The sequence below is a fragment of the Vombatus ursinus genome, unplaced genomic scaffold (assembly GCF_900497805.2).
Source record: "Vombatus ursinus unplaced genomic scaffold, bare-nosed wombat genome assembly UNPS02014780.1, whole genome shotgun sequence".
Taxonomy (NCBI): Eukaryota; Metazoa; Chordata; class Mammalia; order Diprotodontia; family Vombatidae; genus Vombatus; species Vombatus ursinus.
In genome coordinates this window covers 2,354,971-2,377,838 of record NW_020954558.1, presented here as the reverse complement: position 1 = coordinate 2,377,838, position 22,868 = coordinate 2,354,971, and the positions used below count along the sequence as shown (strand labels likewise).

Here is a 22,868-nt window from a genome sequence, read left to right as displayed (position 1 = left end):
CAGACTCTTAAGGAATCTGAACATTTGTATCACTAACGCAAGTGGGCCAGATTGAATCTGAGCCATTGGCCAGATTTTAAGAATTTGAGCCCCTTAATGGAGACAAGACAAATCATATATACAGAAAGACTGTGGGAAAGATCTTGGTCTGGGGTGACTGGAGGAGGGGTCTAGGGAGGATCTTGATGGGAGTGGCCAGTAGGCTGGGATTGTTGAGGTTGAGAGGTGGTAGGACTCTAAAATAGCAACCTGAGGGTCCTGCCTGAATGAATTGGACCGAAGCCTTCTTTCAGCCAAAGACAAACTTTATTAAAGATCTGACATACTGGCTAGCCTCAAGGAATCTAAGCATCTGTGGCTCATATTGACAAGCAGGCTAGATTAAATCTCAGCCCATGGCTAAATTTTAAGAATCTGAGCCCTTGGCTAGACTGTTAAAGAATCTGAGCACCTGAATGGAGGCCAGATGGACTTTACATACAGAAAGACTGTGGGAGGGATCTAGGAGTGGCCAAGTAGTTTGCGGGTGACTGGAGGAGGGGTCTGGGAGAAGGGATATCTTGATGAGAGTAGCCAGTAGGCTGGGGTGACTGGAGGGGTCTAGAATGGGTTCTAGATAGGATAAAGGGTGGGAAGTAGCTGGGGGCCACCCGGAGGTAATAGACAATGAAGGCCTGGGCTAAGTTAAGGGTAACAGGGAATTGGGCATAGGTGATAATGAAAGGCCAGTTGAAGGGATTATAGCCTCAGGCAAATGCCAGAGACTTCCTCAAGTGGGAAAGGTGAGTTCAAAGGAGGGGGGTATTTCCAGAGCCTGTATGCTGTCATTCCCTCTCAGATAAATGAGATCCAAATTCTTTTGGGGTAAGGGGCAAAGGTCTCTGCTTGGGCCTATACCCCATCATGCCCATTGGAAATAGTTGGTCAGCAGTTTTTTTTGTGATGATGAGTAATGCAGAACCCCTCTCCACAGTGATTCCTTCCTTTATTGAGGCTCTGGGGGCTGGAAGCACTTCTGGTGGCTGAGGTGGGAGATGGCTACTCCCAAAATTCTTGGATTTAGGTTTCTTGGGCTGTCTCCATTAGGGTCTTAAGTGAGATGGTAGTCAAGATGGTGGTGGTAGTTTCATTTGCATGGCACATGTTGCTTCCTGTCATTCCTTCTCTGATACCAAATATGGACAAGATACTTAACCTAAGGAAAGACAATAAAGAAAAAGAACATTATAGACCAGAATTCTTTAACCTTTTTTTGTGTCATGGACCTTTTTGACATTCTGGTGAAACCTACAGACTCCTCAGAATATTTTAGATTGGATATAATAAAATACATATCAAAACATAGTTATCAAACTCTTTTGAAAAACAAGTCTGTGGACCCCCAGGTTAAGAGTCACTGTTGTAAACCAATATCCTTAATGACTATTGATGCAAAAATATTAAATAAAATATTAGCAAAGAGGCTATAACAATATTTTTTAAAATTATGCACTATGACTAGGTTGGATTTATACCAAGAATACCCAGTTAGTTCAATATTAGAGAAACTATAGACCTAATAGACAGTATTAATAACAAAAAACAATTAAAATCACATTATTATATCAAAGAATGCAGAAGAGGCTTTTGCAAAAATACAACACCCATTTCTATTCAAACATACTAAAACCAAAGGAATAAATAGACCTTGCCTTAAGAAAGAACCAGTATTATAAACCCTAGAGGCCTTTGTAATGAGATTAGGGGTAAAGCAAGGATTGTCATTCCATTTTAATTTATTATTTATTTTTGGCATTCTTTTTTTTTTTATTTTGAGTTCCAAATTCTCTCTCTCCCACCCCCTCTTCCACCTATTGAGAAGGCAAGCAATATTATATCAATTTTACATAAGAAATCATGCAAAACGTATTTCCGTATTAGCCATATTTAAAAAAAAATGAAGAAAGCAAGAAAATTACACTTCATTCAATTTGCACTCACAGTTCATCAGTTCATTCAATTTGCACTCAGAGTTCATCAGTTGGTGTTTTCATCATGAATCCTTTGGAATTGTCTTGGATCATTATATTGATCAGAGTAGCCAAGTCTTTCACAGTTGATCATCATTACAACATTGCTGATATATTGTGCACCATGATCTCCCAGTTCTTCTCACTTCACTTTGCATCAGTTTATACAGGTCTCTCCTCGTTTTTCTGAAACCACCCCCCTTGTCATTTCCCACAGCACAATAGCACTCTGTCACAATCATATGCTACAACTTGTTTAGCCATTCCTCAAATGATGAGCATCTCCTCAATTCCCAATTCCAATCTGCTACCACAAAAAGAGCTGCTATAAATATTGTTGCACATATAGGTCCTTCTCCTTTTCCTTTTATCTCTTTAGGAATACAGACCTAGTGGTGGTATTACTGGATCAAAGGGTATGCACAGTTTTATAGCCCTTTGAGCATTGTTGTATAAGGGAGAATTGACTGCCAAATAGAGATAGAGAAAATTATGGGATGTAAAATGGATAATTTTATTTACATTAAATTTAAAAGTTTTTGCACAAACAAAACCAATGCAGCCAAGATTAAAAGGAAAGCAGAAAATTGGGAGGAGAGGGAATTTTATAGCAAGATTCTCTGATAAAGGCCTCATCTCTCAAATATATAGAGAACTGAGTCAAATTTATGTTAATGAGTCATTCCCTAATTGAAAACTGGTCAAAGTATATGAAGAGGTAGTTTTCTTTTCTTTTCTTTTTTTTTTTCAGTGAGGCAATTGGGGTTAAGTGACTTGCCCAAGGTCACATAGCTAGTACATGTCAAGTGTTTGGTCTGAGGCCAGATTTGAACTCAGGTCCCCCTGACTTTAGGGCTGGTGCTCTACCCACTGTGCCACCGAGCTGCCCTAGAGGTAATTTTCTGATGAAAAAAATCAAAGCTACCTAGAGTCATATGAAAAAATGGTCTAAATAACTATTTTAAGAGTATTTTTTCAATTGTACATAAAGATAATTTTAAACATTCATTTTTACAAAATTATGAGTTCCAAATTTTTCCCTCCTCTTTTCCTAAAATGATAAACAATTTTATATAGATAATATATGTATAAACATGTAAGATATTTTCCATGTTAGTCACGTCATGAAAGAAGAAACAAACTAAAAAGGGGAAAAAAACACGCCAAAAAATAAAGTGAAAATAAAATGCTTTAATTTGCATTCAGGGTACAGCAGTTCTTTCTCAGGATGTAGATAACATTTTCCATCATGAGTCCTTTGTAATTGTCTTGGATCATCGTATTGTTAGGAAGAGCTAAGTCATTCATAGTTGATCATCACACAGTATTGTCATTACTATGTACAATGTTCTGGTTCTGCTCATTTCACTTTGCAGTACTTCATATATGTCTTTCCAGGTTTTTCTGAAATCTGCCTGCTCATCATTTTTCATTACATAATAGTATTCCATTACATTCATATACTACAGCTTGTTCAGCCATTCCCCAGTTGATGATCATCACCTCAATTTCCAATTTTTTGCCACCACAAAAAAGAGCTGTTATAAATATTTTTATGTATGTAGGTCCTTTCCCCTTTTTTGTGATCTCTTTGGGAAACAGACCTAATAGTTGTACTGCTGGGTCAAAGGGTATGCACAGTTTGGTTGCCTTTTTGGCATAGTTTCAAATCTAAATCACTATTGATTAGAGAAATGCAAATTAAAACCACTCTGAGGTACCACCTCACATATATTGGACTGGCTAATGTGACAGAAAGGGAAAATGACAACTATTGGAGAGGATGTGGGAAAACTGGCACACAAATGCATTGTGGATAGAATTGTGAACTGATCCAACAATTCTAGAGAGCAATTTAGAGCTATTAAATTTTTTAAAAATAGGTCTGATTTTATCAATGGAAATGACACTAAAGAAGATGTATTCCTATCTACTTTGCTCTAGTACCTTAAGGACCACTGAGACTTTCCATCTGACTTGCAGCTAAAACCTACAGGAATCATCTACTATTCCTCCACTTTGAATAACGTTCCCCCTCTGCTTCACCATTTGAATTTCTACCTATCCTTTAAAGCCTCCAGGAAGCCTCTCTTGCTTCTTCCAGCCTCACATTTCAAGACAGAACTTCGTTTGCACTTCTCTGAGGCATTTGTTATGCATTACTTTTGTAATATTATTAATATTAATCCACTTTACCAAGACAGGCAGAGGGCAGACATCTAGCATGGGGGACACAGGTCAATGGGGAACAAGAAGGGATGAAACTTTATCAACCAACCTTGTTCCCTCACATTGTCATTTTTATAAACGCTTGGTACACAAAACATCCTTTTACATCTAGTGTCTCATTTGATCTCTTGTGAGAACCCTGCACAGGAGGCAGAGCAGAGCTTGTCATCCTCATTTTACAGAGAAAGAGACCAAGTTTCAGAGAAGGAAGGTGCCATGCCCAAGGTTACACAGCTAATAAATGGTGGGGTTTGGATCAAGCCCAGATACCTTGATTTTCAGTTCTGTGCTCTTTCCAGTGTACTGTCTCAGAAGAGGGGACAGTAGGACACAGTTTGGAACTCTGCCCCTTCTGCCTTTTGCTTTTACCTCCCAAGAATACCACCCTCTGCTCTTGCAGGTTACTGTCTTGGTAACATTAACTCTGGTCTACAAATACTCTCTGGGAATCTCACATCCTCTCTGAGAGTGCTGGTAAGCTCTGAATCTGTGCCCCTAGTCAGGGCCCAGCAATATTTCAGCAAAGAGGGATGTCCTTAACACAGGTACTCTCTTTCTTAGTACGGCACATGACCTCTCCAGTATTCTTGTCTGTATTTCTGTTAATCCCCCATAGCTGATCCACTAGCATGTGCTGGAGGCCTTCCTCTGATTTTCTTAATATTTCATGGGTGCCACTGCAGCTTCTCAATCTGTTATCCATCCCTCCTTATACTTAAATATAACTAGCCCATCTTTTTTTTATCATCTTTGATCTTCATGGTGTCTTACATTATTTCTTGTGCACAGGTCTACACTGGTAATAAGAAAAATAACATTAATAATACCTCTCATTTCTAGAGCATATAAAGGTTCACATAGTATTTTCTGGAAAACCACCCTGTGAAGTAGATCTCATTATCCCCATTTTACAAATGAGAAAACTGAGACTCACTGAGAAGTGAGTTGCCCAAAGTACACAACTAGTACAGGTCACATTCCTCTAGGCATAGGTTCCCAAAGTGGGTGATACTGCCCCTAGGGGCACTGGAACTATTGGGGTAGAGGAAGAAGAGGGGGTGGTAGTAGCCTCAGGTACAACTGGGGGGTGTTGAATAAAAATAAGGGGGCTGTGGAAGCATAAGGAAAGAAAGGAAGAAAATTTTGAAAAACCATTAACACATGTTTCCTCTGTTGTGTAACAGAGTTAAAATTGTAGTGATTACATTATTTTCCAAATAAATACACAAAACGCAAATTATAACTGATTGGTCAAGTCCACCAACAGGACTTAACAAGCAAGTGTTGGCAGGCAAGTGTGTTGCGCATTGTCAGGAAGTCCAGCACTCATGGGCAGGAATATGGGCATGTAATGACTTGTTTACAATATGATACTATATGGTTACATGATGCAATTTTGCATCATCAAAATTTCAATGCAGGGAAAAGAATACAAATTTACAATAAATTATTAAATTTAAGATGTGTCATGTTTGCTTAAAAATATTTTGTATTTTTTTGAAATGACACAAATTAAAAAAAAATTAAAGAAAGTAGATTGTCAGGAGGGCACTGAAACTTTTTTTTTTTTTTACAAGGGGGCAGTAGGTTAAATAAGAAATAAGTTTGGGAACCTCTGCTAGAGCTTTCCCATTACAAAGAGCTTCCCCATCTATGACTTCACTTGATCCTCATAGCACCCCTAGAAGAGAAATAGCCCAGAGGTTTTACGTTTTACAGATGAAGGAAACAGGGCTCAGAAAGATGGACTGATTCTCCTCTGATCACATAACTATTTGAGTGACCTTGGAACTGGAACCACATCTTCTGGCTCCATGTCCAGCACTCTGTCTACCACTGTACCACTTCCTTAGCTTTTCAGGGAAAACAAATGCGATCACATTCTAAAGGATTAGAATTTTTAAAAAAAGGGTTGGCATAAGATGACACACGTGGACACACATGGCTACACAGCAGTTTATCTGAACATCTGAGGCTGAGTTGCCCTACAAAAGTACCTAAATTGTTCATGCCCTTTGATCTCAATACCACTCCCCTCTGGAGATACTCCAATAAGGCCAAAGACAGGGAAGGCCCCACGTATCCCAAAATATTTGTTGTGCCACTTTTTATGGTAGCAAACTACTGAAAACAGACTAGATGCCTGTCAAATGGGGAATAGCCAAACATATGTTGCTATGTGAATGTAATGGAGTATTATTGCACTTGAAGACACTTGGGAAGATTTATTTGATACAGAACTAAGTAAACAAAATGAAGAGGGCAACACTAGTGACAAAGAAAACTTTTTTAACTAAGTAAAGGAGAATCCTAAAAGATATCAGAATTCAGATCGGTTCACCATATCATTAATGTTGAAACATTCCTCTCCTCCCTGGAGAGGTGGCAGACTACAGGTGCTAAATGAGGCATATGATGTCAGATACGGTAAATGTTATTTTGTTTTGTTTAAATATATTTCTTATTACAAGAGGAGTTTTCATGGGGGAGGGGAGTAGAGTATTGAGCACTGACAGCACCGTGTCTAAAAGCATCAGTAAAAAAAATTTTTGTACTATGTATAGGTTTTGGCAGGCTGCTAGTAATGTGATATGTTGCATTTCTTTGAAGCAAGGCATTCAAGATTGCATGTGATCATTGCTCCACAATCTGCTCTGGTTCAACAGCATCAGAGTACTGGGTTCAGTTCTGGGCATCACCTTTTAGGAAGGATCTAGAGAGTGTCCAGAACAGGGAAGCCAGAATGGTAAAGGACCTTGATTGATAGCATAAGAGGCTACCTTGCAGGAACTGAGGATATTTATCCCAGAGAAGCAAAGATTTAGGGGAGGCATGTTAGCTGCCTTCAAGTATTTGAAGAAGATGGAATAGACTTACTGTGTTTGATCCCAGAGGGCAGAGTTAGAAGTAATAGGTGGAAATCAAAAAGAGGCAAATGTAGGTTTGGGATTAGGAGAAACTTTCTGACTGTTAGATCTCCCCATATCTGGAATGAACTACCTTAGGAGGTAGTGGATTTCCCTCTATGCCAGCTGTTTAGCAATGGCCTCTTGCAGGAGGGGAAATTATTTTTCAGGTGTTAAATGGACAAGAGAGCTCAACTCTGAAATTATTTGATCCTGAGAAGCTTTTTAGTGAGAGAGGGAAGAGGAAAGGGGTGAGTTGTGCAAGAACCAAGAACTCTTGAAGATGGCTTCTACCTAATATGCAGTCATCTCTGATGAGAGAAGATTAAACTTCAAAGAAAGCCTTGTCCTGGTTGGTTGCCAATGAATATCACTTGTCTCGTTCATAATTTCCACCACAGACCAAGTCAGAAGACAAGATGACTTGTTTGTCTAGTCCCCTGATTTATAAAAGGAAACCAGTTCTTCTGACCCCCAAAGAATTCTGGGAATAGAACTGGGGACAGGGACAGAACTCAATACCCAAGAGATGTTGTCAGTGGATTTGTTCCCTTCCCTCTGTCCCTTTGCCCTACCCCAATGACTTCAGAATAGGGAATGCAGAGGCAAAGTCCTTCCTGGCACCTGCTCTGGCCCAGGTCCTGGATTACTGGAAATTCTAAGCTTTAACAGTAAGCCTGTGGTTTCAGGGGTCATCCATCTAATATATCCAGTGCCTGAACAGTAACCCCAGTTAAAGCATCCTCAACAAGTGGTCTTTGCCTCTGGAAGACCTGATTCAGTGATGGGAAACTGCTGCCTCCCAAGCCATGGCATTGTCCTTGAGAGGAGGAACATCCCTGGGCCAGGTTCCATCCCTCAGGCCACTCCAGATAGAGCATATATGTTAGGGCAGACAGTACTTTGGCCCAAGACTTTTTGATGGGAGTTGCAATGGCTTATCTTTGTAATCCTCCTTCTGGCTGGGCTCTGGGGTGGTCTTCGCTCACCCTAACTTAAGCAGAAGCCTTCCTTCATCATTTCTTACAGCACAATAATATTCCATCACATTTATATACCATAACTTGTTCAGGAATTTTCCAATTAATGGGCACTCAAGCTTCCAATTCTTTGCCACTACAAAAAGAGTTGTTATAAATATCTTTGTACATATGGGTCTTCATCTCTTTGCCAATCTCCTTAATCTTAATGCCTTCCCTCTGAGATCACCACCAAATCATCCTGAATATATCTTGTTTGTACACTGTTATTTTCATCTTGTTCACCTGTTTATACTTCAAGGTCCTTGAAAGCAGGGACTATTTTTGTCTTTCTTTGTACCTTACCACAATGCCTGGTGCTTAATAATTGCTTATTGACCTGGCACCAAAATACCTTACCAAAGTTACTATGAATCTCTTGACTTGGTACTCCCAAACTGACCTTCTTGCTGTTTCTCACACATGCCATCCCATCTCCTGGTTCCCTGCTTTTGCCCAGGTTGACTCCCAAACCTGAAACACATTCTTTACTTCCTGCTTTTTAGAATAACAGGTTTCCTTCAGATTTCACTTAGCTCAGAACTATGAAATGGCTTCCTTACCCTGGAAATTCACTCCTCTCTTGGTCTTTCCACCCCACAAGTTCACTTTACCTCAGTTGGCTCTTTTTGATGGGGTACAGACCCAAGAGGAGACCTTTGCCCCTCATCCCAAAAAGAATTTGGGTCCCATTTGTCTACAGGACTCTCCTTGAACACTTTTACCGGGTCAAGGAAGTCTAGCAGTCTCCTGAGGCTATAATCCAATCAGCTGGCCTTTTCTTATTGCCTAAATCTACTACCTACCTCCCAATTCTTGTTACCCTAATTAAGCCTAGCCCTCCAGGGTCTATTAAAACTAGATGGCCCCAGGCTACTTCCCGTCCTTGGTCCTATCTCCCGATCCTCCCTAGACCCTCAGCCAGTCACTCCAGCTTACTGGCCGCTCCCATCAAGACCCTCCTTCTCCTAGACCCTCCTCCAGTCACCCCAAACTATTTGGCCACTCCTAGATCCCTCCCATAGTGTTTATGCTTATAATAAGATCTATTCTGGCTGCCTTTTAGGGGCTGAGACTTCCTCATACCTGCCTGTCTTTACCAGTGTCACAAATGTTTAGATTCCTTAAGACTCTGGCCAATATGGATGATCTTTAATAAAACTTGTCTTTGGCTGAAAGAAGGCTTGGGTCCAATTCATTCGGGCAGGACCCAAGTGTTGTGATTTTGGGGTCCAAGCACCTCTAAACCTCAAAATTTTCACAATCTTCTTTTCAAGCAAAATGCCTAGGACAACCACATCTTCATTTATCTTAATTATTCCTGCCTGACTCCCCACAATTTCTTCACCCAAATCCTCCAGGGCACAATCTCCTCCTTTCACCACCCCACCAGCTTCCTTTTATGTATAGTATAGTAGTCCCCATAAGAAGTTAAGATCTTAGCGGGCAGGGCCTTTCCTTCTTGTATATTTGCCTTCCCAGCACTTAGCCCGGTTTCCCGCACAAAGCATTTAACAAATGCTGCTGGCTTCTTGACTCAGTCCTTTCCAGCTCCTCTCATTAGTGTCTTCCTAGGTCATTTGTTTTGTTTAGGCCTGGGGGCAGGTGCTGTTTTGTTATGTCTTGATACCTCCCAGCCCTTCCTAGTTATCTGGTACACAGTAGGCACTTCATAAATGCTTGTTTTAATTTAATTCATCCTGGAACCAGGGTTTCTCACACCAATCGCCCACCTGACTCCTAGAGTCTTGGTTCTAATATTTGTGCAATGAGGGAGGCAGTATTTTTCTAACTCTCAGAAGTAGCTTCCCCCTTCTTTGGGCGGATCGGGGGCACAAAGAGAAAAACACCACCAGAGCTTCCAAGGCCCAGACGCCACCTAGGCAGGGAAGAGCCGCTGTTAACGCCCAGGATGGAGGCGCGGCCTCACGAACAGTTAGCAGTGGGAGGGGTGGGATGAGCACTGACAATTGGACCAGGGGGAAGGGGCGGGACTGGCGCGCTGGGCCAACCACTAACCCTTTTGTGAGAGACGCCATCACACTCGAAACCATAGAGGGGGCGTAGCGCTGAAGCCCTCGGTTCGCGCATGCGCGTCCCTAGGGAAAGCGATTGTGGCGGAGATACGCTTGAGCGAGGAGCGGATCTTTGTCAGGTACTACCACAGCACTCCGTTCAGGGAGACGGAAGTACTTCCGGGTCGCCACCGGCTACCACTTCCTGGCGCGGTGAGTAAGGGCAGCGGGTCCGTGAATGGCGCTATGGGATTCCTCAAGAGGAGCCCCATATTCCCTACCCCATCTCCGATCCCGAAAACGATCCTTTCTGCTAATCTCGTTCCCTGGGGTTAGGTTGGGTCCACCTATTGGCCACATCCCCATTCCCGAAGCCACGCCCCTTTCCTCAAGACCTCTGTTCATTGGCCTTGCTCTCCGTCATTTGGAAACAAATATTCCTTTCCAGGCCTTGTCCTAGGCCCCGCCCCCTGTTCGGTCTCCTTCCCTGTAGGGCATTCTCCTACCCAAAGCCCCGCCCTCCTCCGGGCTCTGGGCGTTCCCCGTGTAGACACGCCCCCAACCGAGTGCTGCTCTTCCTTTACTTCCTCCCATTGGTTCAGTCACTTTCCTGGGACCCGCCTCTTGCCTCTTCTCCCTTGGTTCTTGCATGATCACGTCCTTCCCCCACCCTCCACACTGCCAGGTTTTTCTTCCCTTTAATCCTTAAAGCTGCCTGTCATTTTTAGGATGGTACCTGGGCTCCCCGTGGTCCCTGGGCAGCGCCGTCCCTGTGTCCCCACATAGCCTCCATTAATCTGGCCTGGTTTCCTGTCTGAGCTCAGCAATGAGAAAAAGTGGACTCGATTTGATTTGGGGGAAAGAGCACTGGCCTGGGAGTCAGTCCGGAGACCCGAGTTGAAGTCCAGTTGGTGTAGACGATTTAGCATGGGATTTGGAATTAGAAGAGCCGGGTTCATATCCCGGGTCTTCTACTTAGTAGTATGACTTTGAGCAAGGCATTTAACTTCTCCAGGCCTCATTTGGGCATCTAGGTGGCTAAGTGGATAGAGTGCCGAGACTGGAGTCAGGAAGACTCATCTTCTGAGTTTAAGTGTGGCCTCAGACACTAGCTGTGTGACCCTTGACAAGTCATTTAACCCTGTTTTACCTCAGTTTCCTCATCAGCAAAATGAGCTGGAGAAGAAAATGGTTAAGTATTCCAGTATCTCTGCCAAGAAAACCTCAAATGGGGTCAGGAAGAATCAGACATAATGGAACAAAAACAAGGCCTCATCTACAAATAAGGGGGTTGGACTCGAGTCCCTTGCCCCTTCTGATATTCAGATCCCAACTGTTATAGGAAAAAATTAAGTAATTTTTCAGCCAGACTCCTATAATTGCTTATCCATCTACAAAGGTTACTAGAAAAGCAAGTCTAAATGCAAATCCAGTTAACTGTCCTTGGAGGGGTGGGAAGTGGATGGGACTTTTTCAGTGATAAGACTCTTTTTATTCAGAAGTTTTTCAGTGGTGTTCTCTTCTTCCTGACCCCATTTGGGGTTTTCTTGGAAAAGATACTGGTGTGGTTTGACATTTCCTTCTCTAGCTCATTTTACAGATGAGGAAATAGGGTTAAGTGACTTGCCTAGGGTCACACAGCTAGTAAGGATCTGAGGCCAGATTTGAATACAGGAAGATGAATCTTCCTGATTCTAGTCCCATCATTATATCTGCTGGGCCACCTAGCTGTCCCAGAGGAAGGGATATCATACCAATTATTACAGTTTCATTTAGAAGTTTGACTAATGCAAATCAGGTACCATAACCAGAAAGCCAAAAGAGCCCTAAAATGATTTTGGCAAGCAGAGAAATGTGGAAATCATGAGCAACAACACTGGTTTAGAATATAATCTCATCTTTAAAATCTTTCAAAGAAAGATTATGAAAAATTATGAGTAGCATCATGTCATAAAACATTCAAAAATAGAGGACAGTGCAGATTGTTTAGATAAAGCTTCCAATATTTTTGTGATAAACTTTTCAGTATCAAGGACAGTGGAATCACCACATTTGGAGTCTAACCTCACAGTACTAGATGTGAAGAAGTAAGAAAACACTTAAGAAAACAAGATGGGAAAAGCATCTGGGCCAGACCAAGTATATACAGAGGGAACCAGTGATGGAGGTAACAATTTTGAGGGCACTAAATGTTGATCCTTAAGATATCTGAAGGAGACGGGCAGCTTGGTGGTACAGTAGATATAGCATCTGCCCTGAAGTCAGGAAAACCTGAGTTCAAATCTGGCCTCAGACACATGATACTCACTAGCTGTGTGACCCTGGGTAAGTCACTTAACCCTGATTGCCTTGCTGAAAAAAAAAAGAATTAAAAAAAATATCTGAAGGAGAAGATAGCAAAGGTATGAAAAAAAATCTCAGGCTTTGTGATTACTGAAAGAATGAAGGCATTTGAAAAACCACAATAACTATTGACCTATCTATTTTCCCCATATATAATATTTTTAAATTTTATGAAAATAACCTGCTCTTGCATGTAGAGCATTTTTTATATAAAAGTATCAGAAGGGAACAAGATTTTCTCAAGTGATTCCACAGTGAATTAGATCTTTTTTTTAAATTAATTTTTAGCTTTCAACATTCACTTTTATAAGATTCTGAGTTCTAAATTTTCCCCCTCCCTCCCCAAGACAGTATGAATCTGATATAGTCTATACATGTACAATTATATTAAACATATTTCCACATTAGTCATGTTGTAAAAAAAGAATCAGAACAAAAAGGAAAAGCAATGAGAAAGACAAAGCAAAACAAAAAACAAAAAGAGAAAATAGTATGTTTTGATCTGCATTCAGACTCCATAGTTCTTTCTCTGGATGTGGATAGCATTTTCCATCATGAGTCTTTTAGAATTGTCTTAGAGCATTGCATTGCTAAGATGAGCTAAATCTATCAAAGTTGGTTATTGCACAATGTTGCTGTTACTGTGTACTGTGTTGTGGTTCTGTTTACTTCACTAAGTGTCAGTTCATGTAAATTTTTCTGAAATCTGCCAGCTCATCATTTCTTATAGCACAATAGTATTCCATTCCATTCATGTGCCACAACTTGTTCAGCCATTCCCCAGTTGATTAGCATCCTCTTAATTTCCACTTCTTTACCACCACAAAAAGTTGCTGCAAATATTTTTGTACGTGTGGGTCCTTTTCACTTTTTCACTTTTCCCTTTTCCTTTTCAGTGGTATTGCTGGATCAAAGGGTATGCAGTTTTATAGCCCTCTGGGCATAGTTCCAGTCCAGAATGTTTGGATCAGTTCACAACTCCACCAACAATGCATTAGTGTTCCAATTTTACCATATCTTCTCCAACATTTATCATTTTCCTGTTTTGTCATGTTGGCTCATCTGATAGGTGTGATATGGTACCTCAAAGTTGTTTTGATTTGCGTTTCTCTAATCAATAGTGATTTAGAGCATTTTTTCGTATGACTATAGATAGCTTTAATTTCTTCATCAATAAACTACGTCTTTACCATCACACAATCAACTGAAAGACAGAGTACTTATTCTTTATTATACAAATGCATTTGATAGAGTAGACCAAAATAATCCCTTAAGGCTTCAATAATGTATTGCCCATGCACATGTCAAAAATATATAACATTCTTTGAAAGATATAACACGGGGCAGGTAGGTGGCACAGTAGATAGAGCACTGGCCCTGGAGTCAGGAGGACCCTAATTCAAATCCAGCCTCAGACACATACTATTCACTCGCTGTGTGACCCTGGGCAAGTCACTCAACCCGAATCGCCTTGCCAAAAAAAAAAAAGATATAACAACAGTGATAACTTTGGCTTACCCTGTGATCTTTAATATCAAGTAAGACATAAAAGAAGCTGCATATTTGTGAAAGGTATTTGACACTGTCATAAGAAAGAGCTAACAAAATTCAAATTAAAGAGAGATTTTCTATAAATATTGAGGTCTTCCAAATGTTCCTTTTTTGTAGATGACATTGTGCCAGTTGCATCAAGTCCCAGAATATGACTGGGCTTCCTAAATGAGATTTGTAATCAAAAGAATTTGGCTCAACTATCCACACTGCACAAATCAAGTGGATGAAGAACATCTATTGTCAATCTTTTGTTAACACTTCTAGGAGGACACAGATGAGAATAGCATAGGATGATTGGCAGGCGTGGATAAATTGTAACCTGCATCCTTAAAAAGAATTTCACAGTTTGGATACCATAGACTCATTAGAAGGCATTTTAAGTAATGGGGAAGAGGGGAAAACAAGTTGCAAGAAGGCAAAAGAATTTTCAAGGTGATAGAGCCAGTGATAGAGCCAGAGCTGGAACCTGTGTCTTTCTCCTAGTGTAGGGCTCACTTTAACATCAGATGGGATGTGATAAAGGCCATAAGAAAAACTGGAACAAGGAAAATTGAAGGGGAAGGGGATAAGAGAACGGGGGGGGGCAGAGATAGAAGGGAGGGCAGATTAGGAGAAGGGGTACTCAGAGTGCATGCCATCTTGGGGTCGGGGGAGGGCCAAGATGGGGAGAAAATTTGGAACTCAAAATCTTGTGGAAGTGAATGTTGAAAACTAAAAATAAATAAATTAATTAAAAAAAAACTGAAAGAAAGCAAAAATCCTAAGAAAGGAAAGATCCCTTCCAGCGCTATAAAGTTGTGTTGTTCTGTGATTCTAATCCTCTTCTTCATATTGTAGCCCTGGCCCTGAGCTCCTTTTTGCTTCCCTTTGACCTTTTTGCCTCTTTCTCTGACCTCAGCTCCCTTTTTTAAAAAAAATAAACATAATTTTCTAATCCTTCCACCCAACTTTCGTTGAAAAAAAGAAGAAAACCTTGTAACAAATATGAAGAGTAAAAAAAAATTCTGCATTGGCCATATCTAAGAATGTATGTCTGATTCTGTGTTTTGAGTCTTATCACCTGCCTATCATGAGGTAAGTAGTTTACTTCATCATTGGTCCTCTGGTAACATGGTTAGTCATTGCATTAACTAGAGTTCTTAAGTCTTTCAAAGTTGTTTGTCTTTACGGTATTGTAGTTTATTGTATAAATTAATCTCTTGGAACATTGTACATAGTAACAGCAATATTGTATGATGATCTATTACGAATGACTTAGCTATTCTCAGCAATACAATGATCTAAGACATTTCTGTAGGACTTATGATGAAAGATGCAGTCCATCTCCAGAGAAAGAACTGGTAGAGCCTGAATGCAGATCAAAGATACTTTTTTCTTTACTTCCTTTATTTTTTTTGTGGTTTGTTTTTTTGGCCTGTGTTTTCTTTCACAGAGTGACTTACATGAAAATGAGTTTTGCACGACTACACATGTATAACTTATGTCACATTGCTTGCCTTCTCAGTGGGGAGGGACAGAATTTGCAACTCAAATTTTGAAAAAAAAAAAGAATATTAAAATTGTTTTTACATGTAATTGGAAAAAAATAAAATTTTAAATAAGATAAATTGATCTCCTGGTTTTGCTCACTTCACTCTGCATTAGCTCATATAAATCTTTCCAGGTTTTTCTAAAGCTGTCCTTTTCACGATTTCTTACAGTACAAAAATATTCCACTGTGTATTCATATACCGTAATTTGTTTAGTCATTCCCTCATTGATGGATAGCTCCTTAGTTTCCAGTTCTTTGCTATGAAAAAATTAACTTTGATCCCTTTTCCTTATGAGAAAAGGACCAGGGGTGGAGTTGCCCATTCTCCATCCCCTTTTATTCCATAAGGTTCCAACCTAATCTCCTATATCCCTCTGGGTCTTTTGTTTTCTACAGGAGCCATGTCTACTCTATTCCCCTCATTACTTCCACGTGTCACAGAGTCCTTGTGGTTTAACCTGGATCGACCCTGTGTGGATGAAAACGAGCTACAGCAGCAAGAACAGCAGCATCAGGCCTGGGTGAGTCATTGGGCTCTAGGCACACATCCCTTTCCTCTTCTCTCAGGGCCCTTAAGAAAGGGGAGGCTCAAGGGGCAGCTAGGTGGCACAGTAGATAAAGCTCTGGCCTTGGAGTCAGGAGGTCCTGAGTTCAAATCCAGCCTCAGACACTTGCCACTTACTAGCAGTGTGACCTTGGGCAAGTCACTTAATCCTGATTGCTTCACCAAAAAAAAAAAAAAAATGGGGAGGCTCAGACCAAGAGACGGGGCCTTGGAGTCTGGCTATAGTGCCAACTGCCCTGTTCATTCATACAGAAACTCACCACATCGTCCATGTCTTATCCCTGTTAAGAAAGGTAACAGCATGACGTATTGGAAATGGCCCTGGGCTGGACATCAGGAGACCTGCATTCAGATCCCAATTCTGCCACTGACAACATGTGACCCTGATTAAGTCCTTTCCTTTCTCTCTCTCTCTCTGTTTTTTTTTAGGCAATTGGGATTAAGTGACTTGCCCAGGGTCACACAGCTAGTAAGTGTCAAGTGCTTGGTCTGAGGCCAGATTTGAACTCAGGTCCTCCTGACTTCAGGGCTGGTGCTCTATCCACTGCGCCACCTAGCTGCCCCCTTTCCTTTCTCTTGACCTCATTTTCCTCCTCTATTAAAAGAGGGGATAGAACTGAATGATTGTTGAAAGAACATTGAATTTGAGAACCTGGGCCATATCTTGACTAGAATACTTCCTCTGTAATTTGGGATAATTTATATTACTTTTCTGAGACTCAGTTTCCTTCTGTTGAAAATGAGAGAATTGTCTAGATCAGAGGTTCCCAAACTTATTTGACCTACTGCCCTCTTAAAAAAAAAATTACTCAGCACCTCCCTGGAAATCTACTTTTTTTCTTTTTTTTTAAAATGTATTTATTTTTAGTTTTCAACATTCACTTCCACGAGATTTTAAGTTCCAAATTTTCTCCCCATCTCTCCCCTACCTCCACCCCAAGACAGTGTGCATTCTAAATACCCCTTCCCACGATCTGTCCTCCCTTCTATCACTACCCCACCTTCTCTTATCCCTTTCCCCTTCTATTTTCCTGTAGGGCAGGATAGATTTCTGTACTCCTTTGCCTGTATATCTTATTTCCAGTTGCATGTAAAAACAATTTTTAACATTCATTTTTAAAACTTTGAGTTGCAAATTCTCCCCCTTCCTCCCTCCTCACAAACACTCATCAAGAAGGGAAGCAATTTGATATAGGTTTTACATGTGTTGTGAAACACTACCTATATTTCCCTCCATCCTATCCCACCTTCCCTGCCCCCCCATTTATTCTATTCTCTCTTTTGACCCTGTCCGTTCTCAAAAGTGGGAAATCTACTTTCTTTAACCCTTCAGTGGTTTTTTTTTAATTTGCATCATTTCAAAAAATATCTATTTTTTTTAAATGACAGATCTTAAATTTAATAATTTGTAAATTTATTGGTTTTTTCCTACATTGAAATTTTGATGATGCAGTATCATGTCATATAACCATATAGTATTATATTGTAAACAAGTCGTTACATGCACATATTCCTGCTAATGCATGCTGGATTTCCCCATAATGTGTGACACACTTGCCTGCCAACACTTGCTTGTTAAGACCTGTTGGCGGACTTGACCACTGATTGTTTATAACTTTCATTTTGTGTGTTTATTTGGAAAATGATGTAATTGCTATGACTTTAACTCAGTTATACAACAGATGACATTGGTTTGAATGGTTTTTCAAAATTTTCTTCTCTTCTTTAGTTATGCTTCCATCGCCCCCTATTTTTATTCAACACCCCCCCCAATTGCACCTGAAGCTACTACTGCTCTTCCTGGATCGTTCTAGCGCCTCCTGGAGGCAGTATCGCCCACTGTGAGAACCTGTGATCTGGATTACACCTAAGACTCTTCTCAGTTCATATGTCTTATGCCTGTAGTTCTACTTGTCTCTTGTGATGGACTTCCATCTACCTGTGTGCAGCATCTTCCCTTCTTTCTTCTGTATGACTTTGGGCAACCCCTTCCTTCTATTATTTGGATCTCAATTTCTCCACCAATGTAATAAAAGAATTCCTAGGAGTGGGAATGAGGAGGCAGAGACAGTATAGTGAGATGTGCAGAAGACTTGGGTTCAGAGGACTTAGAGTCAGAGAACTTGAGTTCTAGGCTTGGCTCTACTACTTACTACCTCTGTGACATTGGACAAGTCACTTAAATCTCTCTGGCCTTAGTGTCCTAATCTGTAAAACCAAAGTCCCTTCCAACTCAAAGCTGTTGAAATAAGTAATCTCAAAGGTCACTGCCAGTTCCTGTGATCCTATGAGAGCTGAGCTCTAGTTTCAGTTCACTATGTGCTCTGGATGGAACCTCCCTCACAGCATCCTGGTCCTTATTTTCCTTCCAGTTTTTTGCTACAACAAAAAATGTTGCTATAAATATTTTTGCATAGGTGGGACCTTTTCTTCTCTCTTTCACCTCCTTGTGGTTTGTGTCTAAGGGTAGGATCTTTTAGTCAAAGGATATGGACAAAAACCATAATTCCAAATTGTTTTCCAAAAGAATCTGACCAATTTGTAGTTCTAGCAACAGTGTATTCATAAGCCTCCCTTCATAAAGTTGCTCCAACATTTATCATTTTTGTCTTTTGTCATCTTTGTGCTAATCTGACTGATTCTCTTATTTTACATAGGAGGGAACTGAGACCAGTAGAGGTTGTGTCTTGCCCAGAGACACACAGGTCATACGGAGCAGAGCTCTAGGATACACACTAAGGGCCTCCTCTACCAAATCATGTAGTCTCCAGAAGGCTTCCTAGAAAAGGTGGGCCTTGAACTAGGCCTTGAAGGACAGAAGGATTTGGGGATGCTGAGTCTAAAAGGGAAGGTATTCCCACATGAAGCAAAGTCTCAGACAGGGAATAGGGAACCTAGCTTGGGAGGGAGGAAGGATATGGTGCTATTGGTGAGGAGGAAGGGTCAAGCCTGGGGGGTCAGTGACATCACAAGGGAGGGCAGAGTGGCGTGAGACCTCCTCGCAATATAGTGACAGCTCCCCATTCTGTGGTGTTTTAATGTTTACAGAGGATTTTCTGCTCAACAACTCTCAGAAGGAGGCAATCTGAGTACTATGAACTCTGCTTTAGGCCCAGAGAAAGAAGGTAGCAAGCTCAGGATCACAGAGTTGGGGTTTGAGCTTAGGCCTCTCTCAGCTAAATCAGGGCTTATTTTTTCCTACTACACTACTTAGGAAATGTGTTTTCTGAGCTGAGATTCTGGATTTAGGGTTTGAAGTGAAATTTGGCATTGAGGGCAGCAGGGTTTCTCATCTCCTCCATTGAAATGAATGAATGAGTGAGTGAATGAATGAATGAAAAATCATTTATTAAGCACTTAGTGTGCCATGCTATGCTAAGCACTAGAGATATAGAGAGGGGGAAAAAACCCCCCAAATCAAGATAGTTCCTGCTTTCGTGGAGCTCACAATCTAATTAACTAATTAATTAATTATTAGTTAACATAAAGAGTTTAGCTTCAGGCCAGATGGCAAGGTCCAGGTGTCCAAAGTGTAGATGGCGGTGCCCAGTAGTCTTGAGCTCATGGTGGCAAGGGAAATTGGTAAGGTCTGATGATCTTTCATCTTACTGCAAGACTAATAGTTGGTAACTCCAGTGTCATCCAAATGACATGAACAGCCATGTCAATCTTCCTGCCTACAGGCCCTAAGGGAACGGTGGGAAGAAGGGAAAGGGAAGACATGGGAGAAGGGTATCCCTGCTAGCCATTCTTTCCCCCTGGCTAGTCGGTTGAAGTCAGAAAACACTTTTTCTTCCAATGAAATAGCTAAAAGACTCATTGTTTGCTCATGGGAATACTTTCTGTGAAATTGTGAGTGAGTCCTTGGCTCGAAGCCCATTACTGCCCTAGGACTACCTTCCCTAAAGTAGATTTGACAAACAAGGTGCTGGTGAGCTATGAGTCCAGGATTCTAGCTTCTCCTTGTCATCCCTGGGCTACTTTAGTGCTAGGCAAGACATCAATAACAGGTTTTTTTTTTAAATTAAAAAAAATTTTTTTTATTAACTTATTTTTAACTTTTAACAGTCACTTCCATAAGGTTTTGAGTTTTAAGTTTTTCTCACCTTCTCTGCCCTCCTCCCTCCCCAAGATGGCGTGCAATCTGATATAGGCTCTACATATATTCCTATTAAATATTTTCACATTAGTCATGTTGTAAGGAAGAATTAGAACCTATAGGAGGAAGTACAAGAAACAGGAAACAAAACAGAACAGAAGAAAAAAAGAAAGCAAATAATATGCTTCAATCTACATTCAAACTCCATAGTTCTTTCTCTGGATGTGGATAGCATTTTCCATCATGAGACTTTTGGAGATGTCTTAGATCCTTGGATTGCTGAGATGAGCTAAGACTGTCAAAGTTAGTCATTGAACAACATGGCTGTTACTGTGTACAGTGTTCTCCTGGTTCTGCTCATTTCATTCAGCATCAGCTCATATAAGTCTTTCCAGCTTTTTCTGAAATCTTCCTGCTCATCATTTCTTATAGCACAATAGTATTCCATTACATTCATATACCACAGCTTGTTTAGCCATTCCCCAATTGATGGGCATCCCCTCAACAATAACAGTTTTAATGGCCAATTGTGTCAGTATCTGATTGCTTAGCAACAACCTGGCTACTGTGACCCTTCTCCAACATCCCTTTTCAGAGTATACCTACTATTAAAACCCAGTCATGCTTCCTTCAGACCATGTTCTCTCTCACCTTGGAAGGAGCAAGTCTAAGGTCATGAGAGAACATATGAATGGGGGCAATGTGTCCCAGGGGGAGAGGGATTGTCTCCTGTTTTGGGGTGACGATCTGGGAGCAGGATGGATACTTCTTACCACTTCTGTAACCATCCTCTCCTGCTCTGTTATATAATTTCTCCTACAGCTCCAGAGTATTGCTGAGAGAGACAACAACCTAGTACCCATTGGGAAACCAGCTTCAGAGGTGAGCCCAGCAAATCTTTTGGTCACAGAGACACTCTGTGCCTTCTGGGCTTCATGGACCATGAGGTGAACTGAGGCCTGAGAGGTTGGGTACTGGGGAGGGACAGGTTAGAGGTTCTGGACACTGGAAAAAAGTACCCAGGAAGAAAAGTCCCTGGGGCAAGGGATAAACAGACTCCACAGGAATAGGGTGAGATGGGGAACGGGGGGGGGATTGGAATGTGCCTGAGGAGACGTCACCCCCAGCCCTGAGCAGTTTTAGTCCCTCCCATTTCTGCAGTGCTTTAAGGGTTCTGAAGTAATCTTCTCATTTCACAAAATGTTGTGAGTGCTTTTTTTCCTCTCCTTCACAGAGAAATTAAGGCAAATCCTTATACTCCCACAGCTCGTGAGTGCCACAGCTGGAATTGGATCCCAGGTCATTCTGGACTCCATTTCCAGTGTGCTGCCTCCTGTTTGAACCAGATCTTTTTAATAGCTTGTTTCTGGAATAAGGTAAAAGCTGTTTAACAGAGAATCCCTATGAGAATCTCAGTTCTTTGAGAGGGGAATAGGAACACACTCCAAATAGGGTGAAAGAAATCCTTTGTCGTTGGTTTCCTGATGTGTCCCTGAAGTAGTCTGAAGCCAGTCTCTGCCTTGCGAAGACCACAAGAGGGAGGATGGCCCTAGCTTCCACAACTTGTCACTAGGGCCTGATAGGCTGGTACCTATTGCCTTTTGAGCAGACAAGAGTAGGGAAAGAAGGCATGAAAGTGTCTAAAGAGCAGGATTCCTTCCCCCTGCCTCTTCCCTATTTTCCCACCTCCTCATTGTACTAAAGGACAGTACTGGAAGTTGGAGGTACAAATGAATTGATCTCATTGTGTGGAGTTTGAAAGATGGAAGCTGAGGGATTCATGTGGGATAAGAACCCCCCTTCCCAGGTAGAAGGCCAGCCCCATGCCCCCACCTCTCCCCTAAACTGTCTGCCATTTTCTCTGGTAGCACTATGATGATGAGGAAGAAGAAGATGATGAGGATGACGAAGACAGTGAGGAAGACTCAGAAGATGATGAGGATATGCAGGACATGGATGAGATGAATGATTATAATGAATCCCCTGATGATGGGGAGATCAATGAGGTAGGCTGAGGTTCTTCCTCTCTCTAGCGCCCTGTATGGCACAGCCCTCATTGGGTAAGGGGTTGGGGGGGAGGGTTTCTGAATCACAGCTTCTCACTACTGCAAGCCTGTTTGGGCTATGACCTTGCACCCTCTGATGAGTCCAAGGAGATGGGGTTGGGTTCAAGGTCCGTGGCACTATCCCCTGAAAACTAAGCCCTCCTAAGTCTGGGATTCTTTGGGTTTCCCCATGGGCTGGTGCTTAAAAAGGAAGTCTAATTGGCCCAGTTGACTCAGTGACCATGGATACCTGAAGTCTATAAACTCTGCTTGCCTCCCTGTACCCTCCCCAGGTGGATATGGAAGGTGCTGAGCAGGACCAGGACCAGTGGATGATCTAGCTGGGGCTGGCAGGACAGTGCTGCAGACTGGACCCCAGAACTGTCTTCGCTCTCTGGGCCTCTTGGGTACAGGGCAGTTATCCACTGAAGCCCGGAGGGAGCTGCTTGGCCAAGCCACTGGCCCTCCTCCACTCCCTTCCCACGCCCTACCTCTTAACCCTTTTAATAAAGACCCAGGGTGGTTTCTTTTTCAAAGTTTTATTTTCCACATC

The 22,868-nt window shown here is 41.5% G+C and overlaps 1 protein-coding gene across 3 annotated transcripts; it reads left to right on the top strand.

The window, feature by feature from the left end:
* Nucleotides 1-10,193: 10,193 nt before the first annotated feature.
* Nucleotides 10,194-22,851, top strand: ANAPC15 (anaphase promoting complex subunit 15). 3 transcript variants are annotated; one of them, XM_027866274.1, is made up of 5 exons: nt 10,204-10,391; nt 16,003-16,127; nt 21,093-21,152; nt 22,139-22,276; nt 22,609-22,851. In XM_027866274.1, exons 1-5 carry the CDS (start codon nt 10,253-10,255, stop codon nt 22,654-22,656), a joined length of 510 nt encoding a protein of 169 aa, XP_027722075.1. In that variant the 5' UTR covers nt 10,204-10,252; the 3' UTR covers nt 22,657-22,851. The 3 variants fall into 3 exon arrangements, with proteins under 3 accessions (XP_027722074.1, XP_027722075.1, XP_027722076.1); XM_027866275.1 differs by lacking the exons at nt 22,139-22,276; nt 22,609-22,851 and adding exons at nt 12,205-12,345; nt 21,505-22,128 and having other exon boundaries at nt 10,304-10,391; nt 21,093-21,217; XM_027866273.1 differs by lacking the exons at nt 22,139-22,276; nt 22,609-22,851 and adding an exon at nt 21,505-22,128 and having other exon boundaries at nt 10,194-10,391; nt 21,093-21,217.
* Nucleotides 22,852-22,868: the final 17 nt, after the last annotated feature.

What these genes read in the sequence shown, in the direction of transcription:
- ANAPC15 (XM_027866273.1), top strand. Translation starts at nt 10,253, where the DNA reads ATGCGCGTCCCTAGGGAAAGCGATTGTGGCGGAGATACGCTTGAGCGA. An exon ending in AACAGCAGCATCAGGCCTGG is followed by an intron (nt 16,128 to 21,092) that starts GTGAGTCATTGG and finishes TTTCTCCTACAG; the next exon opens with CTCCAGAGTATTGCTGAGAG. An exon ending in TGGGCTTCATGGACCATGAG is followed by an intron (nt 21,218 to 21,504) that starts GTGAACTGAGGC and finishes TCTCCTTCACAG; the next exon opens with AGAAATTAAGGCAAATCCTT.